The sequence below is a fragment of the Paramisgurnus dabryanus genome, chromosome 8 (genome assembly GCF_030506205.2).
Source record: "Paramisgurnus dabryanus chromosome 8, PD_genome_1.1, whole genome shotgun sequence".
Lineage (NCBI taxonomy): Eukaryota > Metazoa > Chordata > Actinopteri > Cypriniformes > Cobitidae > Paramisgurnus > Paramisgurnus dabryanus.
In genome coordinates, this window is record NC_133344.1 from 9,232,068 (window position 1) to 9,258,886 (window position 26,819).

The 26,819-nt window shown below is 36.6% G+C and overlaps 3 protein-coding genes across 6 annotated transcripts in view; 2 read left to right on the forward strand and 1 right to left on the reverse strand.

Moving 5' to 3' along the window:
- Nucleotides 1-558: 558 nt before the first annotated feature.
- Nucleotides 559-9,075, forward strand: LOC135771796 (NACHT, LRR and PYD domains-containing protein 3-like). Its single transcript, XM_065282156.2, has 14 exons — nucleotides 559-641; nucleotides 1,161-1,266; nucleotides 1,389-1,502; nucleotides 1,654-1,761; nucleotides 2,208-2,286; nucleotides 3,653-3,681; nucleotides 3,830-3,937; nucleotides 4,047-4,094; nucleotides 4,365-6,125; nucleotides 6,208-6,372; nucleotides 7,417-7,551; nucleotides 7,650-7,823; nucleotides 8,481-8,654; nucleotides 8,831-9,075. Exons 2-14 carry the CDS (start codon nucleotides 1,196-1,198, stop codon nucleotides 8,988-8,990), a joined length of 3,126 nt encoding a protein of 1,041 aa, XP_065138228.1. The 5' UTR covers nucleotides 559-641; nucleotides 1,161-1,195; the 3' UTR covers nucleotides 8,991-9,075.
- A 1,472-nt stretch (nucleotides 9,076-10,547) lies between these two features.
- Nucleotides 10,548-21,692, forward strand: LOC135771803 (protein NLRC3-like). 3 transcript variants are annotated; one of them, XM_065282166.2, is made up of 14 exons: nucleotides 10,548-10,781; nucleotides 11,288-11,380; nucleotides 11,589-11,689; nucleotides 11,862-11,972; nucleotides 12,140-12,250; nucleotides 12,386-12,502; nucleotides 12,695-12,790; nucleotides 12,964-13,047; nucleotides 15,442-17,190; nucleotides 17,369-17,533; nucleotides 17,629-17,769; nucleotides 19,357-19,530; nucleotides 19,695-19,868; nucleotides 19,956-21,692. In XM_065282166.2, the coding sequence occupies exons 5-14, from the start codon at nucleotides 12,174-12,176 to the stop codon at nucleotides 20,113-20,115; spliced, it is 2,937 nt and encodes a 978-aa protein (XP_065138238.1). In that variant the 5' UTR covers nucleotides 10,548-10,781; nucleotides 11,288-11,380; nucleotides 11,589-11,689; nucleotides 11,862-11,972; nucleotides 12,140-12,173; the 3' UTR covers nucleotides 20,116-21,692. The 3 variants fall into 3 exon arrangements, with proteins under 3 accessions (XP_065138238.1, XP_065138239.1, XP_065138240.1); XM_065282167.2 differs by lacking the exon at nucleotides 12,695-12,790; XM_065282168.2 differs by lacking the exons at nucleotides 12,695-12,790; nucleotides 12,964-13,047 and having other exon boundaries at nucleotides 10,549-10,781.
- Nucleotides 21,693-21,840: 148 nt separating this feature from the next.
- The window catches only part of epha4l (eph receptor A4, like), a 49,027-nt gene continuing 44,048 nt past the window's right edge, over nucleotides 21,841-26,819 (reverse strand). For both annotated transcript variants that reach the window (XM_065282165.2, XM_065282164.2), the window contains exons 12-17: nucleotides 26,456-26,517; nucleotides 25,953-26,162; nucleotides 25,633-25,782; nucleotides 25,262-25,455; nucleotides 22,982-23,143; nucleotides 21,841-22,898 (exon numbers count right to left, since the gene is read on the reverse strand). In XM_065282165.2, the coding sequence (XP_065138237.1) occupies nucleotides 22,784-22,898; nucleotides 22,982-23,143; nucleotides 25,262-25,455; nucleotides 25,633-25,782; nucleotides 25,953-26,162; nucleotides 26,456-26,517 (893 nt within the window). In that variant the 3' untranslated portion in view covers nucleotides 21,841-22,783. The remainder of the gene's footprint in view (nucleotides 22,899-22,981; nucleotides 23,144-25,261; nucleotides 25,456-25,632; nucleotides 25,783-25,952; nucleotides 26,163-26,455; nucleotides 26,518-26,819) is intronic.

Here is a 26,819-nt window from a genome sequence, read left to right on the forward strand (position 1 = left end):
ACAAAACTGTATTTCTCAATGACATGAGGCCGGGATAAAGTGACTTTAAAGCATTTGATGAACATATAGCCTAATACGTGCTGAGAGCATTCGATTCATATCATTATCTCATTTTTAACAGAGGTGACATTTACCGGATTTTGCATCTGAGCTCCTCATATGTAGAAATATACACATAAATATATTGACCAAAATATCTCTCACACATGTATATTGAGAGCAAGAAATAGTGTCACTTTATTGGCTGCAGATTTTACACAGCTATCACAACAGGAATGACAAATATTAATTTATGTAGGCCTACTTCCATCTTGATCTTAAAGGACTCTTTTAAAAGCTGATGTTATCTGCGGGGTGCATTATGTAATTATTAGTCTGTGTTTTTCTGCAAGTCCCTTTAAGTCACTTTGGATAAAAGTGTCTGTAAACGGCAAACCTATAAGTATTTATGTGCTTGTATACATTAAAACATTTGACACATACAATCACATGATCAGAGGAATTTGCTCCGCCTCTGCAGCAGGTAACACATGTCATACCAGAAATGATCATAATTCGGTTTAACTCAATGAGACAGAGTCTTAAACCCAGAGGACACTTATGGTGACAGAAAGCAAATAATGTTGGATTGATCACATAAGGTAAGATGAATCTTGAGGTTAAGAGTCTAAGATGATCTAAAACAAACTTTTAAAACGGAAACTATTCAGTCAAGATATTAGTAGAATGCATTTATACTGCACAAAATTAATAATAGTTTCTACTGGATGTTATGTATCTTGTTTAATGATACAAGTGTGTGTATTTGTTAAATATCACTTTTTCGGGTACTGTAGTCAGTGTCTCACATTGTCTCTCAAAAATAGTTGAACTAGATAACCAAAACAGAAAACATCATTAACTAGTAAAACCGGTTTTTAAAGGCTGTTTTTCCGATCCACTGTTTTTCCTCATTCTTGTATTTTTTTAGAATATGGGGGACACGGTTCAGACTAAAACTGTGCAAATAAATCAAACAATTTGTCTCTAATGAAAGATAACTAAATACTTGCAATGAAGAGACAAATCATTATTGACTATTTGTGCATGTATTAAAAATCAAAGGTTACTTAAAAGTAAAACAATGAATTTTTTATCGACATGTATGCCTTGTGTTGCAGATTACAGTAGATCAGATTCGCCTGAACCCAGCTGTATGTCTGGTAAAAGTGATCCATTCATGAACATAAATCAGTTAAATGATGAAGATTTGTCTTCTGATCAAAGGTAAATGCTGCGTATCATGTCAACGATTACATTTTACAAATAATGAAACAATTTTGAATACAAATTAAAACGATAAAGATAACTAAAGAGGAACTGTGGTGGTGGTGGTGTTTTTCGTATAGTTTTCAGCAGAAGAGATCAGATTCACCTGTGCTCAGTGTTTTATCAATGAAGAGTGATAAATCAATGAATATGCCCATTCTTTTAAAACATGGAGATTCTCTATTTGACCAAAGGTAACTCAAACTATTAACTTTTATGTTTGCATGCAGCTTTTCATATCCAATATACAGCAGCACAGACTAAAATGTATTTGTTTTTTAATTAAAGATCAATCAATTTGAACAATCTAGAAAACTGAGAGATGTATTGTGTTGTTATTTCCAGTTCTGGTGATGGATTGGACTCATCTGTACCCAGTGTTTTGTCCTTAAAAAGTGACAAATCAATGAATATGCCAATTCTCCTAAAACATGAATCTCTGCTTGACCAAAGGTAACTCAACTATTAAATTGCATGCTTGCATCCCCTGCAGCTTTGCATATACATGATTCTATGATGGCGCAAACAAAATATGCTTTTAAATTAAAGATCAATAAAATTGAACAATCTAGGACAGTGGTTCTCAAACTTTTTCCGTGTGCGGCCCCCCTTGTGTACGGTGCATACTTTCGCGGCCCCCCCGAAGAAAATTTATGACAAAAAACTGTTCTAAAATGTAACATTTTAATTAAACAAAACATATTAAGTTATACAAAGTAGTGCTGTTGGTTAGTAGCCTTTTTTTTTTTTAGGTTTAAATACACAGAATTTTTGATAAATTAATGTATTTTATAAAATGTCATAAAACTGGGGACCCCCTGGCACCATCTCGCAGCCCCCAGTTTGAGAACCACTGATCTAGGAAACCACTGAGAGATGTATTGTGTTGTCATTTTCAGTTCTAGTGACAGATTGGAATCATCTGTACCCAGTGTTTTGTCCTTAAAAAGTAACAAATCAATGAATATGCCAATTCTCTTAACCTCTTCAACCCTGAGGACCCTGTCCCGGGTCCAGAATTTCGTATTTTGACTTAATATAAAACATTCTTTTAATCTTTGATGCTCCGTCATGGACCCCAGTAACACATATGAGATACTGTTTGAAAGCTTAGAGTCTCTACTTTCTGCAGATATGCATCACTTTGACACATCTTTTACAGTAAGAAAGTTATTTACACTTAATTTACACTATCACCCCCCCAATATTTTATTATATCATTTAATATTTACATATTTCATATTTTTCAAAAATGACAAACATGGGCAAGTCATATATTAAATGAAAGCTCTCACTCTCAGGAATAAGGCTACAGTGTTATTTTTGTTCTAATATCAACACATATCCAACAATCATCGAATGAATAATAAGGTAAAAAATGGTCTTTTGTAAACATATGGGAAACTTGAGTGTGGACTGCCTCAGATAGCACATATAGCCACAAATGATACATCATCTTTTATCTTAGGTCCTACTCTAAACAATGAGTCCATTCACAGCATTTTCTTTAGTTGTGTGCATATATAATCCCTTGCTATTTATTATATGTGCAAAACAAAAAATTAATATTTATATGAAAAATGTATTTTCGCACCCTTCAGTAAAATAAGAATATCTTTTGAATGCGACATGCTAAAGAGTTCATTCTTTTTTTGGGTGTTTACTGTCTGCTGCTGGTAACAACCAGAACTGTCTGCAGTCTGCTAGAGCACCCAGAACCAGAGTTATACACTATCATAGACAGTATTTACAACATAAAAAAGAAAATTTGGTGTTTCATCATATGAAAAACAACATAAATAACAATATTTGTCACAAACAGCAGCTTTTTATGTAACTTCAAAGGGTTTTCTTTAAAATGATATAAAGAAATTGCATTTATTCCACTGTATGTGGTTATGGGGACACTTCAAATATTCTTAGGCAGAAATTGTATACAAAAAGGGTATTATTCCTCCCTTCAGTTGGAGTAAAATAACTTTTGCATACATTATGATAGAGAAAAAATTCCTTTTTCCTCTGTAAGCTGACAACTGCTGGAATCAAACAAAACTGTCTGCAGGGACCTGAGATACCCAGGGCCAGAGTTATACACTTTCAAATAAAAACTTTAGAAAAAAACATCAAAAAGCGCCTATTTATTTTTGTGTTTATTAGAGGACTGATATCACATACAACCATGTTGAGCACTTTTAAACGTGTTTTATGTAATTTCAAAGGGTTACCTGTAAAATGATACCAAACTTTTGTATGTAAACCTCTGCATGTGGGTATGGGATGCTTTTGAAATTGGGTAGGCCAAATCCAGGCGAAAATCCCCAAAATAGCTTCAGGGTGTAAGAAGTTAAAAAATGAATCTCTGTTCAACCAAAGGTAACTCAAACTTTTATGCTTGCATGCATGCAGCTTTGCATATCCATGATCATACAGACTAAAATATTGCTTTTATCTTAAAGATTAATGACATTGAACAATCTTAAATAGAAAAATATTAAGAAATGTATTGTGTTGTTATTTCCAGTGCTGATGAGAGATTGGACTCATCTGTACCCAGTGTTTTGTCCATAAAAAGTAACAAATCAATGAATATGCCAATTCTCTTAAAACATGGATCTCTGCTTGACCAAAGGTAACTCAAACCACTTGATGTTTCAATGTAGCTTACACATGTGATGGTTTTGGCACATAAATAAACCTTTATTTAACATAACTTCATATTTTTTGGTTATATTTTCCAGTTCAAATGAGAAAAGGGACACTGCTGAAACGAATCTACTAAACCAGAGGTATCTTACTGCAACATTAACTGTTTTTACCAAGTACAAAGTTATTTCGCTCTCTTTTTTATCGGATGAAAAAAATAATGGCTGTGTCACCGTGCAGAATGGATTAGTGATTTTGCATCTTATTTTTTTATTTGTACATTGGAAATAACAGTAGGAAATAACTTTGATCTAATTTTATTTAAAAAGTTGATTAGTGTTCTCACTGAAACCTTTTAGGGAACCCAAGACTTAGGTTCATCTAATTCATTATAGTTTAATTTTTTTTCCTAGACACAATCCAACATCATTTGAAGAAAACAACAAAAGATTAAAATCACATCTTAAAACAAGGTACCAGTGTGTTTCTGAAGGATTGGCAAAGCATGGAAACCCAACACTACTGAATGAGATCTACACAGAGCTCTACATCACAGAGAGTGAAAGTGGAGAGATCAGTAATGAACATGAGGTGAGACAGATTGAGACACAATCCAGAAGAACAACAACAGAGGAGACACCAATCAAATGTAATGACATCTTTAAACCTTTACCTGAACAACACAAACACATCAGAAGTGTGCTGACAAAGGGAGTCGCTGGCATTGGAAAAACAGTCTCTGTACAGAAGTTCATTCTGGACTGGGCTGAAGAGAAAGAGAATCAGGACGTCCACCTCATATTTCCACTTCCTTTCAGAGAGATCAATTTGATGAAGGACAAAACACTCAGTCTTTTAGATCTTCTTCATCTTTTCTTCCCAGAGACAAAAGAAATGGAAATCTTCAGTGATGAATATAAAGTGTTGTTCATCTTTGACGGTTTGGATGAGTGTCGTCTGTCTCTGGATTTTCACAGCAGTGTGAGGTTGTGTGATGTAAATGAATCAACCTCAGTGGCCGTGATGCTGACAAACCTCATCAAGGGGAATCTGTTTCCCTCTGCTCTCATCTGGATCACCTCCAGACCAGCAGCAGCTGATCTCATCCCCTCTGAGTGTGTTGATCGAGTCACAGAGGTACGAGGCTTCAGTGATCCACAGAAGGAGGAATACTTCAGGAAGAGAATCAGTGATGAGAGTCTGTCTGATCAAATCATCTCACACCTGAAGTCATCCAGGAGTCTCTACATCATGTGTCACATCCCAGTGTTCTGCTGGATTTCAGTCACTGTTCTAGAGAGAATATTGAGTGAAGCAGAGAGAAGAGAGATCCCCAAGACTCTCACTGACATGTACACACACTTCCTGATGGCACAAATTAGCATCAAACGTGAGAAGTATTCTCAGAAAGATGACACAGACAAAGAAATGATCTTCAAACTGGGTAAACTGGCTTTTGAGCAGCTTATGAAAGGCAATCTAATCTTCTATGATGAAGACCTGAGAGATTGTGGCATTGATGTAGCAGAAGCATCAGTTTACTCAGGATTGTGTACTCAGATCTTCAGAGAGGAGTTTGGTTTGTATCAAGGAAAAGTTTACAGCTTTGTTCATCTGAGCATTCAGGAACATCTAGCAGCTCTTTATGTGCACCTCTCATTTATAAACAACAACATAAATGTGTTTGACCAAGAATCTGAAAATCCATTGACTATGTTTAGTTTACACAAGTGTGCAATTGACAAAGCCTTACAAAGTAACAACGGACATCTAGACCTTCTGCTTCGCTTCCTCATGGGATTTTCAACAAAGTCAAATCACAACCTTCTAAAGGGGCTTTTGGTGAAAAGACCACATGACTTCCAGGAAAGAGAGAAAACTATTGAGTATCTACGGGACAAAGTCAAAAACACATTTTGTCCGAATGAGAGTTTGGTTCTTTTCCACTGTCTAAATGAACTCAATGATCATTCTTTAGTAGAAGAAATCCAAAGACAACTAGCCTCTGGAAAACTAAATGCACAATGCATGACCATTGAACTCTGGTTAGCTTTGCTGTATTTTCTAAAGACATTAAATGAAAAGTTTGATGAGTTTGATTTTCGTAAATATGGAGGATCTGAAGAATTCCTTCGTTGGCTGCATCCAGTGATCAAGTTGTTTACAAAGGCCAAGTAAACACTCTTTATATTTTATTATAAGTAAAAAATATATATGTAAGAACACTCAGTTTATACAGTCTACTTTTTCTGTTAGGTTACAGGGCTGTAATATCACAATGAATGGCTGTGCATTGCTGTCCTCCGTTCTAACATCACTGTCCAAAGTGAGAGAGCTGGACCTGAGCCACAACAACATAAAGGACTCAGGAGTGGAGATGCTCTGTTTTGGATTACTAAAATCAAGCAACACACAACTGGTGTAAGCTTCAAAACAGTATTAAGCTAAAATATGGAAAATTATTTTACAGACGTACTAAGCCAGAATAATCTCTCTGTCGCTAACGGTATTGCTGTAATGTGTGTTTGCTAATGTTTAGAGCTACGTTGAGGATAATGTATAGGCAGAAGTTGTTATCGCAGAAGTAACACCCAACAGTATGACCTGACGTTAAGCAGAGGGTCTATTATCACACTAAAGGGGCTTATTTTGCGATAACTGTATATTACTGTCTGTATATTATCCCACTTAGTACATGGCTATTTACCTCATAAGTAATCTCAATTCAATTGTTTCAAAGCTTTACATTAATAGAAGCAGGGGAAAACACAGAAAAATCGACAGACAATATAAGTAGCAAAATACAGCAGCTATGAATAAATTTAACAAGCGAGCGTATTAATAATGTAACCTATAGAAGAGGGTGCTAAGTTAAGCCAATGTCGGCTGACTCGGGGTTGGAAAACCGACTAGGAGAAAAACCTCCCAACTTTTTTTAAGCTGAGGAGGAAAAAAGTCCTAGGAGGAAAAAACCCCTTGGGAGATCGACGGTATGGGATGGGATGTAAAAGGCAAGTTAAGTAAAGAACATTAAATATTGATTTGAATTTTTTGCTAATTTTGATCGAATGCAGACCGTGCGCGAGAAAACATGTTTACTTTCGGTTTTAATTAGACAAGACGTTCAAATGTCACGAACACACTATTTTGTTTAATCATTTGTAAATATAATGTCATATGTTATTAAAAGACATATCTATATTAAATTTGGTGTAATATTTAACTGTACATGTAGCATCCGGTTTACCATGTGTTATTAGTTTCAGGCGGTTGTTTTCTCAGAATAACATACCTTGGAATTTTACGACCAATCAGAATCAAGCATTTAATAGTGCTGTTTAATAAAGGCTTATGCTGTGAACTGTTGCGTCTGAACTGTGCAGATTTTCATTTACAGTATACTTATATTTCATTGAGTACCTACTGTACAAATGACAGTTTTTAATAGTATGCCTATCACCGCAGGAAGCTAGAAACGTTGGCATCAAGGCATAACTTCGAATATGTACATGGACATCATAAAAATCGTTTTGATGAGTTTCATTTTAAACATTCAACGTCTGGACTGCAGGACACAGAGTGCAGCCTGGAATCTCTGAAGTACGTACTTTCTCTGAATCCTGCTTAAATGTTTGACTTTGTCAAACTTTTAATTGCTAGAGAATGAATTACAAATGCTTTCTGTCATTTGGCTTTAGACTGAAAAAGTGTGGAGTAACAGAAGACGGCTGCGTTCACCTCAGCTCAGCTCTGAGATCAAACCCATCACATCTGAGAGAACTGGACCTGAGCTGGAATCATGTCGGAGATTCTGGAGTCAAACATCTCTGTGATGTTCTGGAGAAAACCGAGTGTGTGCTACAAATACTGAAGTGAGTTCAATTAAATAAAGATAATAATGGAAAACACGGACAGAATCACGGAATCGAGTCATGAAAACTGAATTTATAGTGCAGAATTTCACGGAATTTCGAACATTTTCTATAAATTATTTTTTTAAAGCCATTATAACTTATTTGCAAATAAAATTCCGTTGCTGTTGTATTCTTAACTGGCAAATAAAATAAAAGAAATGTGTAGAAAAATTTCACTGTTTACTTTGCGAGATCCAAAACGATCACATGATTGCACAACGTCAACTATAAACATTCATTCTGAACAGAGAAAACCATGTCAAAGAAACAGTCTGAGACCACAGTCTTAAAAAAACTAGAAAATCAAATTTAAGACCCTCCTTAGTGAGTCCTCACATACAGTGAGTTACACTGTAAAGCCTAAAAGTTAACTCAACTCAAACCATTTAAGGAAACCGGTTGCATTAAACCATTTAAATTTGAAAACACATACATTTGAGTACTGTGAACTTAAACAAATTGAGTCATATGCAGTTATGCACTTATATTTAAGTTCACACTACTACGCTCTGATACTTTTCAACAATCTTTAGATAACAGACCAACTGTACACTGAATACACAATAATCCATGATAATAAAATAGAAAGATTACAAACTTACCATTTTCTCTCAGGTTGAATAAATGTGGAATCACAGCTGAATGTTGTGCTGCTGTGGCTTCAGCTCTGAGATCAAATACCTCCGGTCTGCTAGAGCTGGATCTGTCGAAGAATAATCTTGGAGATTCAGGAGTGAAGCTGCTCTCAGCCGGACTGAAGAATCCTCAATGTAAACTGAAGATATTGAGGTAAAAGAAATGTTTCTTAGCAAATGATCGACACAAATGTTTTTTGTCTGTAAACTGGTGACAAATCTAACCTTTGTGGAGGTCTAAAAGATCTCAGGGATAATTTTAATAATTAAGTATATTTAGCAAAAACATACATGTTTAAATTACCTATCATGCTGCTGTCTTCTCTTCAGGTTGTCCAGTTGCAGCATTACAATGGATGGCGTCACCGCTTTAGCTGAAGCTTTGAACTCAAACCCTTCACACCTGACAGAGCTCAACCTGCAAGAAAATCATCTGAAAGAGTCAGACATAAATGTTTTCACCACGACATATATCAAAGTTATCACATAAACAAAAGAAACAATATTAGAGTACTGTAAAATACTGTGTATGTTAGATTTTACATTTTAAGGCTGTTGACAAGCCATCAATATTTTTGTTATATCTTTGTTTTTTGTACGGAACTATGACCAAAGTTGCTTAATAAACATATCTGATTTAACTTATTGGTTGGTCTATTTTTACCCAGTTAGTCAGCCGATTCAGAAACTGAGTAGGCTAGTATGTAAAGTGTTTACTTGATCTAGCAAAACAGTGTTCCAATACCTTCATCTGAACAACAAAACAAACTTGAAACATGAGAGATGGAAGCATACAACAGTTAACTTCTCTTAAATCATCATCACCTCCTCATGGAAGACTTAATAAACACGTTTATCCTGAACTTTGAACAGTATACCACACTATAATATTTTACATTTTATTTTATGAACTGAACTACGAAAGATCATACAGTAAATAGACGTCATTATAAATGCACCTAAAGAGCAGAAGTCACGCTCTCAAACATCTCTGAGGTAAAAAACACATCCCGTGACTTTGACTTAGACTTGAGTTCGACGGTAACACAAACTACAAAAAACTACATATCGACTAATTCATCAAAAATTGATAAAATATAATCATCAAGACAACAAATATTTTAATATACCATTGTTCCGTCTTCAGCGTCTTGCTGAGATCCAGTGAACAGGTTTACGTCCAGGGTTGCCAGGTCTGTGTGATAAAACCAGGCCAAGGTTGTGCATGAGTCAAACTCAACTAGACCAAAACTATTCCAATTAACTGTTACCCTGGCCTATCACAAACACCAAAACACTAAAATATGCCAATCCCATGTCTACAATATATTTTACTGTCACAATGCTGTATTACAACTGATTCTTGAAAAATAACTGTAGCCTATTAATTAACACAGTCTGTTAAAAAAATGCCACGGAGGTTTGACAGCTTATACAAATACTTTTTCTTCAACCCGCGGAAAATCAACCTGTTTGAAAAAACTTTTTAGATTTTTTTATTATCCAGACATACGGAAAACCCATAGGAAAACGCGAACAGGGCAACCTTGTTTGCGTCACTAATTTACTAACTTATTGCGAAACAGCGCCACTTTCGGTCACAAAATGCAGTACATTAATATATTTATACATTTATTTAATAAATATAAAATTATTTATTTATTTATGCATTTAGAACTATATATATATATATATATATATATATATATATATATATATATATATATATATATATATGTATGTATGTATGTATATATATATATGTATGTATGTATATGTATATATATGTATATATATGTGTATATATATATATATATATATATATACACACACAAAACATATTTACAATAAATACATACATTTAAAAATATCCTGAGAAGAAATAGTGGCTGCAGATAGCTAATTACAAACGGCAATTGCAAATTATAAATGAACATACTTTCATTTTAATCGAAAAGGTCTTTAAAGCTGGCATTTGTGGGTTGCATTATATAAACAGACTGTGTTTTTGATGCAGCATGCCAGTCTACAGATCTTTAATGATAAGTTAACTTCCTCATTTTAAGTCAGTTTTCATTGGCTTCAGTTACAATTGACACATTATACAGTCATGATCATAATCAGAGGACTTTGCTCCGCCTCAGCAACAGGTAACATGTGTCATACCAGAAATCCTCATCATTCTGTTTAACTCAACGAGACAGCGAGTCAAACACAGAGGACATTTATGGCACAATTGTTACTGCACAAACAGAGAGAAAGTAATGTTTGATCACATAAGGTAAGATGAATCTTAATCCAGAGGCCTTAGTTATATAAGGACATTTTTACAAACATGTTTTAGAAAAAAACAATACTGGTGTGCATATTGAGACACAACAATGGCACTGATATCACTGATACATCTTGCACTGACATATATTAACATATTATGTTAAGATATGTCAGTGCAAAATGTTTTAAAAATTAATGCAGCTCAAACATGCATTTTAGTCTGGATTAGGATAAGTTTAAGAGACAGGTGTAAAATAATGTTCATGTTATGTGCAGAATGCATTTGTCCTATTAAATGACATGATAAGAGTTTTCACTTCATGTTATGTGTCTTGTTTTATAATTAAAAACTGTATTTATTTTAGTTTTACTCTGTCTGGTACTGTACTCAGTTTCTCACAGTCTTTCAAAAGCAGTTGAGCTGAAAACCCCTTAAACTAGTTAAACCGGTTACTGAACTGTTTCGAGGAAATCTAATGTTTGTCTTCCTTGTTCCTGTTTTACTATTTTTAGTTTATGGAGGACACACTGAGTTTAATATTAATCTGTTAAAAAAATCAAACAGTATGCCTCTGCTATAAAAAATCCTTGCAATGAAGAGAAAAGGTGAGACAAAAAGTTATTACAAGTATTAAAAAAAGATTAGTACTACAGTATGGATATTTAAATGATGTGTTATTAGATCCTTGAAACCATGTGTCTTTAATAATAATCCATTCATGAACATAATTCAGTTAAATGATGAAGATGTTATCAGATCCAGGGTAAATGTAGCATGTAAAAGATTACATTTTATTGTTAATTTTGTTTTCAGTTTTGAGCAGAAGAGATCAGATTTACATGTGCTCAGTGTTTTATGAAATCAATGAATATGCCTATTCACTTACAAAATGGAGATTATCAGCATAACCAAGGGTAACTAAAACTACAGTACACTTCCATGTTTTTGTATATTTTAGCATATAAATGATGGTTTTGATCGTGTAGTAGTGCACTAAAATCCAGGCTAAAATAAATGTAATTTTCTTTTGAATATAAGAATAATGAAACAGAACAAATTTACTGAAAGACTTTTTGTCTTCTTCAGTTCTGGTGAGAGATTGAACTCATCTGTACCCAGTATGGTGTCCGTAAAGAGTGATAAATCAATGAATATGCCAATTCACTTAAAAAATTGAGATTTTCTTCTTGACCAAAGGTAAACAACTTTTGTTTCGATGTAGCATAACTGAAATATTTTTCATACTTAGTGTCAAACACTAAAATAACTTGAATTTGTTTTTAAAGACTAGTGAAACAAATTGTTTTCATTACTAAAATGTAATCTCATGAATTTTTTAGAGACTTGTCTCTTGTCTTTTCCAGTACTAGTAACAGATCGGAATGGTCTGTACCCAGTATGGTGTCCTTAAAAAGTGACAAATCAATGAATATGCCAATTCACTTAAATAATGGAGATGATCAGCTTGTCCGAAGGTAACCCCGACTGCGTTTATTCTTCATTCTAAGCATAACTGTGATGGTTTTGACTAACTTAAATTTGTATCTATGAGTGAAACAAATGGTTTCTGCATTTATTAAGAGACTGACTGGCGGTGTTATCTTTTTCAGTTTTGGTGAGAGATCGTACCCAGACTCATCTGTACCCAGTATGGTATCTTTAAAAAGTGACAAATCAATGAACATGCCAATTCACTTAAAAAGTAGACAGCCTTCGCCTGAACAAGGGTAAGTCATTTTTGTTGTTGTTTTAATGTATTTATAACAGTGATGGTTATGATCTTGTAGTTTCAAATACCAAAAGAATTTGTTTTAAAACAATCATTTGTTTAAAAACAATAATGTAACAAACTGTTTAGAATTACTAAAACATATTCTTTTGGAGATACTGAGAGACAGATTTTGTTGTTGTTTTTTCAGTTCTGGTGAGAGATTGGATTTATCTGTACCCAGTATGGTATCTTTAGAAAGTGATAAATCAAAGAATATGCCAATTCACTTTAAAAATACTCAAAGGTACATTCAACTTATATAGTTTGTATGTTGTGATTGATGGTTTTGACATCGCAATGAAGAACAGAACATAAATAAACTATTTAAATAAACTATATAACTATATGAATATAAATAAACTATATTAATAAATAAACAAACTTTTTGTAACACTATCTTCCTGTTGTCTTTTACAGTTCAAAAAAGAAACAGGATTTAACTGCTCCCAAAGTTCTGTTCATCAAATATTACTGGAGTACTGACACTAATCGATCACAGAGGTATCGTTTCACAACAGATCTGTTTATTTACAATGATAGGATCTTTTTATTAAGACACTAATGGTAGCAGCACCAAGACGTTTTACGGACTGTGCTGGGTAATACTTGGTATGACAAGAAGTTTAGTGTTGTGTGGAATGTGTTTTTCTCGGATCAAGTGAATGCTGATTTAAAATGTTGAATAAGTATAAAAAGTGATTTCCTCTCAAATCTTTTACATCATATGAAAAGAAGTGGGTTATACTTGATGTAACAGAAGATAATGAGTCTGTTGTTTTTATTAATAGATAAAGTCATGTAATTCATGTTATCAATAAGAGCAGAAAGACTTACTGATTAACTGATTATTACTTAAATATTCAGAAAAAGTTTCTGTGGTTTTATATGTAAGGGAAAATGGCCCAGCATTGTGATCAAGACCTTATACGTTAAGTTGAGTTTTGTATCACTGAAGGGGCTTATTTCACAATAACAACCAGCTGCCTGTACATTATGCTGCTTATTACAGCTGTTTACCTTATTAGTAGGTAAGGAACATTAAATATTGATTTGAAATATTTTATGCAGATCTTCGGTGATGAAAACCATGTTTACTTTCAGTTATAAGATGACAAGACATTCACATGTCATGAACACACTATTTGGTTTAATCATTTGTAAATATAATGTCACATAAAAGACAAGTTCATATTTAATTTTTGTGTAATATTGAACTGTACCTGTCGAAATAGTTTGCAGCATTCAGGGTTACCATGTGTTGGTTTCAGGTGGTTGTTATGTAAGAAATAATTGAAGATGGTCCGTTGAATTATTTGAGAATAATGCACACCCAGGGTACAAATGCCGTTACACCGCTTGGGCCCTATTTTAACGATCTGAAACGCAAGTGCGAAGCGCAACGCGCAAGTGAGTTTGTGGGCGGATCTTTGGCGCTGTTGCTATTTTCCCGGCGTGAGAAATAACTCTTGCGCTGGGCGCAAATCAATAAGGGGTTGGTCTGAAGTAGGTTCATTATTCATAGGTGTGGTTTGGGCGTAACGTCAAATAAACCAATCAGAACGCTACCCAACATTCCCTTTAAACGCAAGGGCGCAAGTTCCATGGCGGGTTGCTATTATTATGACGGATTTACCAGGCGCACGCCAGGAGCGGTTCACAGCCGAGGAGACCGACGTTCTTGTACGGGAGAATCCCAAGCTTGCCAGCATAAATCGGGCACGCCGTGTAACGGGAGGTGGATCTGCCTCAGGACCTGACGCCAGCAGAGGACATCGCTGCGTCCACCCTCACCGCTGAAAGGGTTTGGGGGCTTTGAAATCGGACCCAAGAAACGCAAGCAAGGTCCAACCCCAAAGTAGACTAACAAATCAAGTTCATATACATTAAGGTTTCTTATGAAAACATTTTAATTATTATTTACATAAAATAAACGTAATACAGCCACACAACAAAGTTATGAAAATATTTTAATCGTTATTTGCATGAGAATAAATAAAAACTATCACCACAATGCTCACCACTATGATTCCCCTTATCTCGTGTATTAATATTTTTAAGTGTAACAATTTATGATTTGCAAAAATAACTGTTGCATCTGTGTAGATTAGATAAGCAAAGTGTATGCGCGTTGTGCACGCTATACATTATGGTCAAGCATGCGCCCTTAAAATAGCATAATGAACAACGCGCAACGCGCCACTGACTTTAAACTTTTTTTTTCTGGTCAGTGGCGCAATTGTTTTTTGCACGCCTCTTTTTTTGCGCTGAACCACCCAGGGAGCGCAAGTTCATTCCCTAGTTTGCCGACGTGCTTCTGTGACGGGAAAAACCCGCTGTGCGCCGGGGCAAAATACGAATGATACATGCGTCACGGACAAAGTCAATTGCGCTGGGTGCAAGATAGAGCCCCATGTGTGCATTATTTTCAAATAATTCAAAGAACCGGAGTCAATTATTCGGCTTATACTGCAAACATTGCTCTGGTGGTTATTTTAAGACATTTAACAGGTCAGGTGTGTGTTTTACAGAAAAATGATCAACACCCATGGAACAGTTCTCAACCAATCAGAAAAAAGCATTAAACAGGCCCGTGGTATAACTCGGATTATACCACACACTGTTGAATCCTTTATTCTGAGAAATGTTCCTCCACAGGTGTTATTGTGGTATAAGCAGAATAATTGACTCTGGTCGTTTGAATTATTTGAAAATAATGCACACCCTCCCCTTCGCGTCGTGCCGCACTACCTTCTTGCTGACTGTGCATTATTTTTGAATACTTCAATGGCCCGTCGTCAATTATTGCCTTCATAACATACCTTGGAATGTTGCGACTGGCCAATCAGAATAAAGCATTTTAGAGTGTTGTGTAATGTAATAATATTTGTTTCCTAGACACGATCGACCATCAAGATTAAAATCACGTTTTAAAAAGAATTACCAGTGTGTTTTTGAGGGACTGGCCAAGCAGGGAAACCCAACACTGCTGAATAAAATCTACACAGAGCTCTACATCACAGAGAGTGAAAGTGGAGAGATCAGTAATGAACATGAGGTGAGACAGATAGACATACAGTCCAGGAGACCAACAACAGAGGAGACACCAATCAAATGTAATGACATCTTTAAACCTTTACCTGAACAACACAAACACATCAGAAGTGTGCTGACAAAGGGAGTCGCTGGCATTGGAAAAACAGTCTCTGTACAGAAGTTCATTCTGGACTGGGCTGAAGAGAAAGAGAATCAGGACGTCCACCTCATATTTCCACTTCCTTTCAGGGAGATCAATTTGATGAAGGACAAAACACTCAGTCTTTTAGATCTTCTTCATCTTTTCTTCCCAGAGACAAAAGAAATGGAAATCTTCAGTGATGAATATAAAGTGTTGTTCATCTTTGATGGTTTGGATGAGTGTCGTCTCTCTCTGGATTTTAAAAGCAAAGTGAAGTTGTGTGATGTATGTAAATCAACCTCAATGGACGTGATGCTGACAAACCTCATCAAGGGGAATCTGTTTCCCTCTGCTCGCATCTGGATCACCTCCAGACCAGCAGCAGCTGATCTCATCCCCTCTGAGTGTGTTGATCGAATCACAGAGGTACGAGGCTTCAGTGATCCACAGAAGGAGGAATACTTCAGGAAGAGAATCACTGATGAGAGTCTGTCTGATCAAATCATCTCACACCTGAAGTCATCCAGGAGTCTCTACATCATGTGTCACATCCCAGTGTTCTGCTGGATTTCAGTCACTGTTCTAGAGAGAATATTGAGGGAAGCAGAGAGAAGAGAGATCCCCAAGACTCTCACTCAAATGTACACACACTTCCTGAAGGCACAAATTAGCATCAAACGTAAGAAGTATTCTCAGAAAGATGACACGGACAAAGTCATGATCTTCAAACTGGGTAAACTGGCTTTTGAGCAGCTTATGAAAGGCAATCTGATCTTCTATGATGAAGACCTGAGAGAGTGTGGCATTGATGTAGCAGAAGCATCAGTGTACTCAGGATTGTGTACTCAGATCTTCAGAGAGGAGTTTGGTTTATATCAGGGAAAAGTTTACTGCTTTGTTCATCTGACTATACAAGAACATCTAGCAGCTCTATATGTGCACCTCTCCTTTATAAACAACAACAGGAATGTGTTTGACCAAGAATCTGAAAATCCATTGACTATGTTTAGTTTACACAAGTGTGCGATTGATAAAGCCTTACAAAGTAACAGTGGACATCTAGACCTTCTGCTTCGCTTCCTCATGGGATTTTCAATGGAGTCAAATCATAACCTTCTAAAGGGGCTTTTGGTGAAAAGACCACATGACTTCCAGGAAAGAGAGAAAACTATTGAGTATCTCAAGGAAAAAATCAAATCTGTGCCTTGTACAAATGCACGTTTGATTATTTTTTACTGCCTTTGTGAACTTAATGATCATTCTTTAACAGATGAAATCCAAAGATATCTGAATCTGACCTCTGGAAAACTAAACCCAGAACACATGAACCAAGAACTCTGGTCAGCTCTGGTGTTTATTTTAATTGTTTCGGATGAAAAGTTGGATAAATTTAATCTTAGTAAATATGGACGATCTGACGATATCCTTTACTGGATGAATCCACTACTCAAATTGTCTACAAAGGCCCAGTAAGAACCCTGTTGGTTATCATAAAGGTCAATTTACTCTAATCCATCAAACTCCAACATCTTGATTTATAATAGTTTGTTGTTGTTTGTTAGATGAGTGTGAATTGGCCCTTAGGCATGCATTCATAGACTATATAAAATATAATACAAAACATATTTATTTACTGTATTCTGTTAGGTTACAAGACTGTAACATCACAGTGGATGGTTGTGCATGGATATCTTTTGCTATTACACCATTCTCCAATTTGAGAGAGCTGGACCTGAGCCACAACAACATACAGGACTCAGGAGTGGAGATGCTCTGTGTTGGAGTAAGGAGATCACGCCACACAAAACCAGAGTACGTTTTGAATGAGTTTAAAACTAAAATATGGAACATTATTTTACAACTTATACTGTGTTTCCCACATTAAATTTAAATGCCTCTCACCTTAGGGTAAAGGAAAAAGCTTTGATCCCAAGATATGCTTCAGACCATGTACTACACAGACATCATAACAACAATGCTGATCAGATTCGTTTTAAATATTGTTCTGCTGGACTGCAGGACACAGTGTGCAACCTGGAATATTTGAAGTATGTTCTTGCTAACATATCTCTTAACTTATACAACCAAACGTTCACCTTAAAGGAAAAGACAACCATGTTTAAATATTTTGCTGTTCTTACCTCAACTTAGATGAATTAATACATCCCTATCTTTTTTCAGTGCGTGCACTTAATTTATGCACAGCATCTTGTAAATGTGTTAGCATTTAGCCTAGCCCAATTCATTCATTAGGGTCCAAACAGGGATGAATTTGGAACCCACCAAACACTTCCATGTTTCCCTATTTAAAGACTGTTACATGAATATTTACACAAGTAAGTATGGTGGCACAAAATAAAAAATGTATGGCAATTTTTTTAAGTGAATAAAACTATATTGTATGGCGGAAGAAGAGCACTTAGTTTGCTGCACTTCAACCTTGGCGCGCAGTAACATCATCACTCCTAACTCCTCCCCCTCTCGCTCAAACTTCCTTCAATATTACTGCGCCCGATGTCGAAGTGCAGCAAAATAAGTGCTCTTTCGCCATACAATATAGTTCTCATTTTTATCTGCTTAAAAAATCGCCACGCTTTATTTTGTGCCACCATACTTACTTGTGTACCTACTCATGTAACTGTCTTTAAAGCAACACTATGTAGTTTCCACGTAAAAATGACTTACAGCTCCCCCATGTGGTTGAAAAGCACAACAGTGCCTGGTATCACACACTCTTCTGCAGGCAGGGGGAGGGGAGGGGCGGGGCTGTGTTTCCTACCCTCCACCGCCACTTTCAGAGTGTGCTTGTAGCAGCTAGGAGGCTGCTCAGGTTGCAGCAACAGTACAATTTGTTCAGTTAAAAGTTGTTCTATCACTGAAATAATTTTAGAGACATTATTTAAAGGTAAAAAACTACATAGTGTTGCTTTAAATAGGGAAAACATGGAAGTGTTTGTGGCTTCTAAATTCATCCCTGTTTGGATCCTAAGGAATGAATACGGCTAAGCTAAATGCTAACACATTCACAACACGCTGTACAAAGATTAAGTTTACACATTGAAAAAGATAGGTACCTGTATGTATTAATTAGTTTAAGTTGAGGTAAGAACATAGTAAAATATTGAAAAACGATGGTGTTTTCCTTAAATACTGTGTGGGGTTTTATTGGAATGGCAACCAGACATTCTTGTACATGAAGCTAATTAGGAAGAGCCTTGTGTTAGCAACGCAGAAGTCACAGGTTTAGTCCGAATTAGCACATAGGCCTATACAGATAAAAAGCAAACCTTGAATTTACTCGTTTCCAATTATCCAACATGTCTGGAACAATGAATGGGTACAGTCAACTGTGTGCTTATCAAAATATCTTCTTTTGTGTTCATAAAAAAACATACAGATTTAGAACAACATAAGGACATGGAGAAATGATGACAGAATTTTCTATTGCTTTAAATATTTTTTTTTGCCTGAACATTTTTATATACTATATAGAATAGAAATATCTGATTTTGGATGCAGTGTAAGTCATGAATAAATCTTTTACTTGTCAAACTTTTAATAGCTAAAAACTACAAAATGGACTCCCGCTGTTAGCTCGAGACTACAGATGATGTATCTTTGTTTGTTGGCTTTAGGCTGAAGGACTGTGGAGTAACAGAAGACGGCTGTGTTCAGCTCAGCTCAGCTCTGAGATCAAACCCATCACATCTGAGAGAACTGGACCTGAGCTGGAATCATGTAGGAGATTCTGGAGTCAAACATCTCTGTGATGTTCTGGAGAAAACCGAGTGTGGGCTACAAATACTGAAGTGAGTTTAAATCATTTAGGCATGTGACTTACTGTACAAATGTGAGAAAAACAATGACTCAATTTATCCAAGGAGCCAATAGTATAAGAAGTACTCTGATATAAAATTTCAACAATTATTAGATATACACAATAATGAAACACAAATGTACAATTTTCTCTCAGGTTGAATAAATGTGGAATCACAGCTGAAGGTTGTGCTGCTTTGGCTTCAGCTTTGAGATCAAATACCTCCGGTCTGATAGAGCTGGATCTGTCGGACAATAATCTTGGAGATTCAGGAGTGAAGCTGCTCTCAAATGGACTAAAGAATTCTCACTGTAAACTGAAGATATTGAGGTAAAAGACTCTTAGCGCTACTTAACAAAACAATGTACATTTTTAATTGGCCCACTGTCCAATACTAGCACACTGTCTTTTCTTCAGGTTGTCCAGTTGCAGTGTTACAAAGAATGGCGCTGCCGCTTTAGCTGAAGCTTTGAAATCAAACCCTTCACATCTGACAGAGCTCAACATAAAGGAGAATCACCTGAAAGTGTCAGACATTCATATTTTTTCCATGATACAGGACAAAGTCCACATATAAACATCATCATATAAACAAAGCTGGATTTGCTTATCATGCAAAACTAAAAGATGAAGTGTGGTCAAAGCAATAGAAAACATCCCGGGGTGCGTTCCACTCCAATTTTAGACACGCACTTGCAAACTTCCCTAAACACTTCCCCTCGGGGGAATCCCTGTCGCCATTTTGAAGTGCGTTCCACTTTGTCAAGTGGACGAGGGAAGTTTGTATGGACAGACCCTCCTCGCTCCCTCGATTTTGACAGAGGGAGCGAGTCTACTTCATATGTACACTTCAGGCAGCTCCATATCCCACAATGCATCACGATTGTGACGTCACTTCATCAACTCGCGCTTTGCACATGGAGGGGGTGGTCTCCACTTTCTATGTGATCAAGGGCTTAGGGCGATCCATTTGAACCTACTTCAAGTGTTTCAGCAGTAGTGGGCACTCGTACACTGTAAGCAATGACGTACATCCGAGTGAACGAGACTGAGGGAAGTTAGCGAGGGAAGTTCATAAAAAAAAAAACGAACTGGAACGCAGGGCTGGTCACGAGTCGGGACTGCAGGTGTTAAAGGGGTCATATTATGAAATTTTTTGTAAGATGTAAAATAAATCTTTGGTGTCCCCAGATTGCGTATGGAAGTTTTAGCTCAAAATACCCCACAGATAATTTATTATAGCATGTTAAAATTGTCACTTTGTAGGCCTGAGCAACAGTGTGCCATTTTTGGGTGTGTCCTTTAAAATGCAAATGAGCAGATGAAATTCAAACACTGATCACAATGATGGTGGTTTGTTGTAATTGAAAGTCATTTGTGCTGTCAATTATTTTTTATCTTTCTCTCTGCACTAAATGGCAGTAATTTTTCACACGCTTGCAGAAAAAGGCTTACCCAAACAAAGTTACTGGGGTTGATATTTTTCATGTTTTCTAGGTAGGTAGAAGCACTGGGGACCCAATTATAGCACTTAAATATGGATAAAGTCTAATTTTCACCCTATGACCCCTTTAAGTAAAACTGCATCAAACGTCTGTCAGTGCATAAGTGAACAACATGAACACATAGTTGTACAAAGATACTATGATGATGTATTGTGTGTGTGTTGCCTGACTTGCTCTACACGCGGTACCTGTGGCCTGAAAGAAGCCATACAGCTGTATTTATCTTTTATAAATCTTATAAAGCTAAAGACTTACTTTGTAATACTACTGTAAAGGCACCCAAAATTAACAGATCGGCAGAAACTGTGTGTTATTTCACATTTACAGTAACGTGCATTGTTAATGTCAGATTTGGCCTTTAAACCTGTTAATAGATTGTATAGTTTATTGTATAAAATCACGTCAAAGTTAATTTTATGTTGCAAATAGTTGTAAATACAATAAAACAGTAATACAAAATTGTATCTTATTTGTAACTGGTCATTTTGTTAAGCTATTAGTCAGCAGATCCTTTCGGAACACTAGAGATGTGATGATGGTTACATAAATGTCCGTAAAGTACTGTAAGTACTTGATCTAGCAAAACAATGCCCCCCAAAAAACCTTAAGCTATTCATTTGAAACGTATCAAACTAAACAAACGCAAAAGGCTTTTGCCTTTGACGTGAGATACACACAAAGGTAAATTCCTCTTAAATCATTTATGCTCGTGGCACATCACCTTGAATTTTTGAAAACCACCTCAGGGGAGACAAAATCCCTCGACTTTTATCCTGAACATGAGCACAATACCACACTGTAATCTTTTCCATTTTATTTTATCAACTAGATACAAAAGATCATAAATAGAGGTCATAAGTTAGAAGCACCTAAAGAGAAAAAGCAGACGGCGTGACTCCTAAATTTGTTTTTAAATGTGCTGCTGAGTTACATCGTGTTATTGTGACAATTACAAACATCTTTTGTGCATATGAAGAAAAAGAAAATATAAAAAATTACCTGTACATGGAAATGACCGCTGGTATTATGTACATGATAAAAAAAATTATTAAAAACCATTGTATGTACATACAAAATTCTGAATTATCTACAGTGTACTTTTGATGTGTTACTGAAATGTTGCTATGATTTGTCCAGACAGGAATTGGATCAAATGATTTCTTTAGCTACCTTAAAACGCAAAAACTGTATACACAGAACATGAGTAACTTAAGACTACATCTTACCTTGATTTATTTTCTCATTTCCATTATTTTTAAAGAAAATAAAGCAATACAATTTCCATTCAGCCATATCTCTGAATCACTGCTCCATCTGGCCTTTATAAAACAAACACAATCCAAAAGGTCTGGTAGTTTCATATGAAATCTCCCCAGGCAAATGATCCATTTAAATATAATGTTCATGGGGATCTGATCCACGGGGAACGTTTTCCTTCTTCCTGAGGACAAACACGTCATACTCTTACAGAGAGAACGACTCCCGAAGTCATGTTCCTCCTGTCAAATGCACCCCTTCATTGTCTCCAGAAACATCTCCTCCACATTTCATTTTGAAGAACGGTTCAAAAATCCTCAGACATCAAGAGGAAAACCAGCACAGAAAATGATTCCTCATGAGGTCCAGACAAAGTGCAGTTTGACTCGTTCATTTTTAACTTTATATTCCAATAAAGTGCAGAAGTGATGTGAAATAATCCATCCCTCTTCTAGTTCATATCGACCTGGACTGTGTCCTGAATTACACGGGAATCTTCTTATCTTGTGTTTGATGCAATCCAGACAATAAATCCTGGACACTGCTTAAAATCTTTCTCTGATGTGCAGTGCACGAGACTCCCATGTTGGCCAGATCCCTAAAATGTAGCAATAATGGATTTATTTAGTCTCGGTAAGACGTGTTATTGGATGAGTACTGGATGTGTGTTTTGATACTCACTCCTGGTTCATTTCTATAACACTCTCTAAACTGCTGTGTCCCGCTGTATTGAAGTTGTCTCTGTATTGTTCTAGTCCAATGGCTTTCAGCCAGTCATCAACAGAAGCCAATGAGGGGGCGGAGCTTCCGGAGGAAGCATGGTGCAGCATGGAGGGGTGAGGCCTTTGGGGGAAAACATTTAGAAGTATAATTTATACCAGCTCAGGAAAATACTTGGGCTTGTGTGTGCATTTGTATATGAAAAGCTGTTTGTCTATGTCAGGATTCCCCAAATCTTACCCTGGAGGGCCGGAACACTACAGAGTTTAGGTCCAACCCTAATCAAACTTAACCACCTGTGATTTTCTAGTGATAATGAAGACCTTGATTAGCTTGCTCAGGTGTGTTTGATCAGGGTTGGAGCTAAACTCTGCCGTGCTCCGGCCCTCCAGGGAAAGAGTTGAGGGATCCCTGGTCTGTGTGTATGTTTAGATGGGTGCAGATTTTGATATTCTAGAAATTTTAATCCTGAAATCTCTATAAACGGATCAAAATAAACTGACTCTTTTCTCTGTATCTTTATTCCAGTCAATAAAATGTAAATGGCGACTCATAGTGTGTGCACACCAGACATGAATGAAGTGTTCAATGCAAAGACACGCAAGACATGAGGCGGCGCGAACTGAGCGTTTCGGGTGTATGACGCACGTAACATGTGATTCCTGCTATTTGAAAAATCTGAATTTTGGGGGATATTTGCACCACATTAACCAATCAGAAGCTTACTCTAATAATGATGTGATTACAACTTGCCGAGCAGAAATACGAAACAACAATGGAGGACAAAATTATCATCGCTGTATGTGGACACCTGGAGCTGTACGACACATCTTCATACTTTTATAGAAACAGGAGCATGCAAATGCCGCACATTTCATAGTGTGTTCAAATTTCATGCGCAAATGCCGCAAATTTCATAGTGTGTTCAAATTTCATGCGCAAATGCCGCAAATTTTATAGTGTGCTCAAATTTCACGTGCGAATAACGCAAATTTCACACGCGAATAAAGCAAAATTCATTGTGAGTTCAAATTTTACATGCGAATGACACAAAGTTAATTGTAAGTTCAAATTTGACGCACAAATGATGCAAATTTCATAGTGTGTTCACATTTCATACACGAATGCCGCAAATTTCACGCACGAATGGAGCAAATTTCATGCGCAAATAGAGCAAATTTCACATTTTCACATGTGAATGACACAAATTTCATAGTGTGTTTAATTTTTACACACGAATGCCACAAATTTCATAGTGTGTTAAAATTTCACATGGGAATGACCCAAATTTCACACGCAAATGACGCAAATTTCACACGCGAATGATGCAGATTTCATGCGTGAATGACGCACATTTCATTGTGAGTTCTAATTTCATGCACAAATGATGCAAAATTCATTGGGAGTTCGAATGACACACATTTCATAGTGTGTTCAAATTTTATGCAAGAATGATGCAAATTTCATAGCATGTTCACATTTCACACACGAATGCCGCAAATTTCACGCACAAATGGAGCAAATTTCACGCGCAAATAGAGCAAATTTCACAATTTCACACGTGAATGATGCAAATTTCATAGTGTGTTCAATTTTTACACACGAATGCCACAAATTTCATAGTGTGTTAAAATTTTGAGTGCGAATGACCCAAATTTCACAAGCAAATGACGCAAATTTCACACACGAATGATGCAGATTTCATGCGTGAATGATGCAAATTTCATTGTGAGTTCAAATTTTACTTGCGAAAGACAAACATTTCATAGTTTGTTCACATTTCACACGTGAATGCAGCAAATTTCACGCACAAATGGAGCAAATTTCACGGGCGAATGGAGTAAATTTTATAGTGTGTTCACCTTTTACGCGCGAATGGCACAAATTTCACGCACGAATGGAGAAAATTTCACAATTTCACTCGTGAATGACGCAAATTTCATAGTGTTTTCAAATTTTACGCACAAATGCCACACATTTCATAGTGTGTTAAAATTTGTGTCATTCGCACATGAAATTTGGACACACTATGAAATTTGTTGCAATCGTGCGTGAAATTTGAAAACACTACGAAATTTGTTGCATTCGTGCGTGAAGTTTGAACACACTATGAAATGTTTGGCACACGCGAATGACGCAAATTTCACTCGAATTTTAACCGCCCAACTATGTGCCAAAAGCACAATTCATTAGCTTCATTCGCGTCTGGTGTGAACGCACAGTAAGTGTGTATATGTGTACCTGCTGGTGTCTCCCGCTATCCTCTTCAGCGTGGCTGGGTTGCGTATGAGTTTGTCTAGCATGTTGACAATCTGGCTGAATTTGGGTCTGTCGGCACGTTCTCTCATCCAGCACTCCAACATGAGCTGATGTAACGCCAGCGGACACTCCATGGGCGGCGGCAACCTGTAGCCTTCCTCTATCGCCTTTATCACCTAAGAAACAGAGGGGAAATGAGTACTTAACTAAAGTATTCAATAAGTTTGTATAATTTGGCACGGTGCACAACATTATGTAACAATAGAGCACGCACACATGGAAAACCGCACCATGGTAACGAAAGAAGGCGATCAAAGCCTTAATTAATCAGGAATCTAAACGGTGCTACTTACATCCTGATTACTCATGTCCCAATATGGTCGTTCGCCGTATGACATCACCTCCCACATAACGACGCCATAACTCCACACATCACTTGCTGAAGTGAACTTTCTGTATGTGATGGCCTCTGGAGCAGTCCAGCGAATGGGAATCTTTCCTCCCTGTGATTGACAGGTTTGTGTTAACAGCAATAAGACTAAACCTAAGACTAGACCATTCATTGAAAATGCTATAATGGATGCATTAACATATCACACTTGCATGAGGGATTTTGGACTGTATATCGACACAGCTGTGATGCATAAATATATATAAACCAATGTAAACTCACTCTGGTAGTGTAAGCTCCTTCTGGTTCATCTTCGAGCACTCTGGACATCCCGAAGTCTGAGACTTTGCACACCAGGTTGCTGTTGACCAGAATGTTTCGCGCTGCCAGGTCTCGATGAACGTAACTCATGTCCGACAGATATTTCATACCAGACGCGACACCTCTCAGCACCCCCACCAGCTGAATAACAGTGAAGCGGCCGTCATTCTTCTGAAAGATGAGGAATACATCAAACTTAGCGGTGACGTGTAGGCAGTTAAAGTGAATGAATCATGATTGTTCGTGAAAGTCATTTAAAGGACCAGGAAAGCTCCCTTTGTTGTTTCCTCGCCTTTGTAAGTCAATTTGTATAAAAGCTTCTGCTAAATGCAAATGCATCTATTTCTCCAGGTGTTATAAATGCATGCATTTGTGTTTAGTTTGAAATGTTTAACACAAAATCCAAAAACAAGGATTTAATATCAGTGCAGGAAAAGAAAGACTGTACACAAACATGCTCTTACTCTGAGAAACATATCCAGAGAGCCGTTCTCCATGTACTCTGTGATGATCATAACAGGTTTACCTGCAATTAGAAAGAGAGACTTTATAAGTTATAGCAGATGAAACACACGCACGCACGCGCGCGCACACACACAAACACACACACACACACACACACACACACACACACACACACACACAAACACACACACAGTGACTGTTTGATTGACAGATAGTCAATGATGCTTTCGCATAGAGGAAGTGCACTAAAAAAATCTCAAGCTGACCATCTTTGTTGGTCTGGCCTTTCTGATGACCTTGAGTCAAGTTTGACTGACAGTTCCTCCAAGGGTCCTGAAGAGCAGATGACCTCTGACCCCTCCC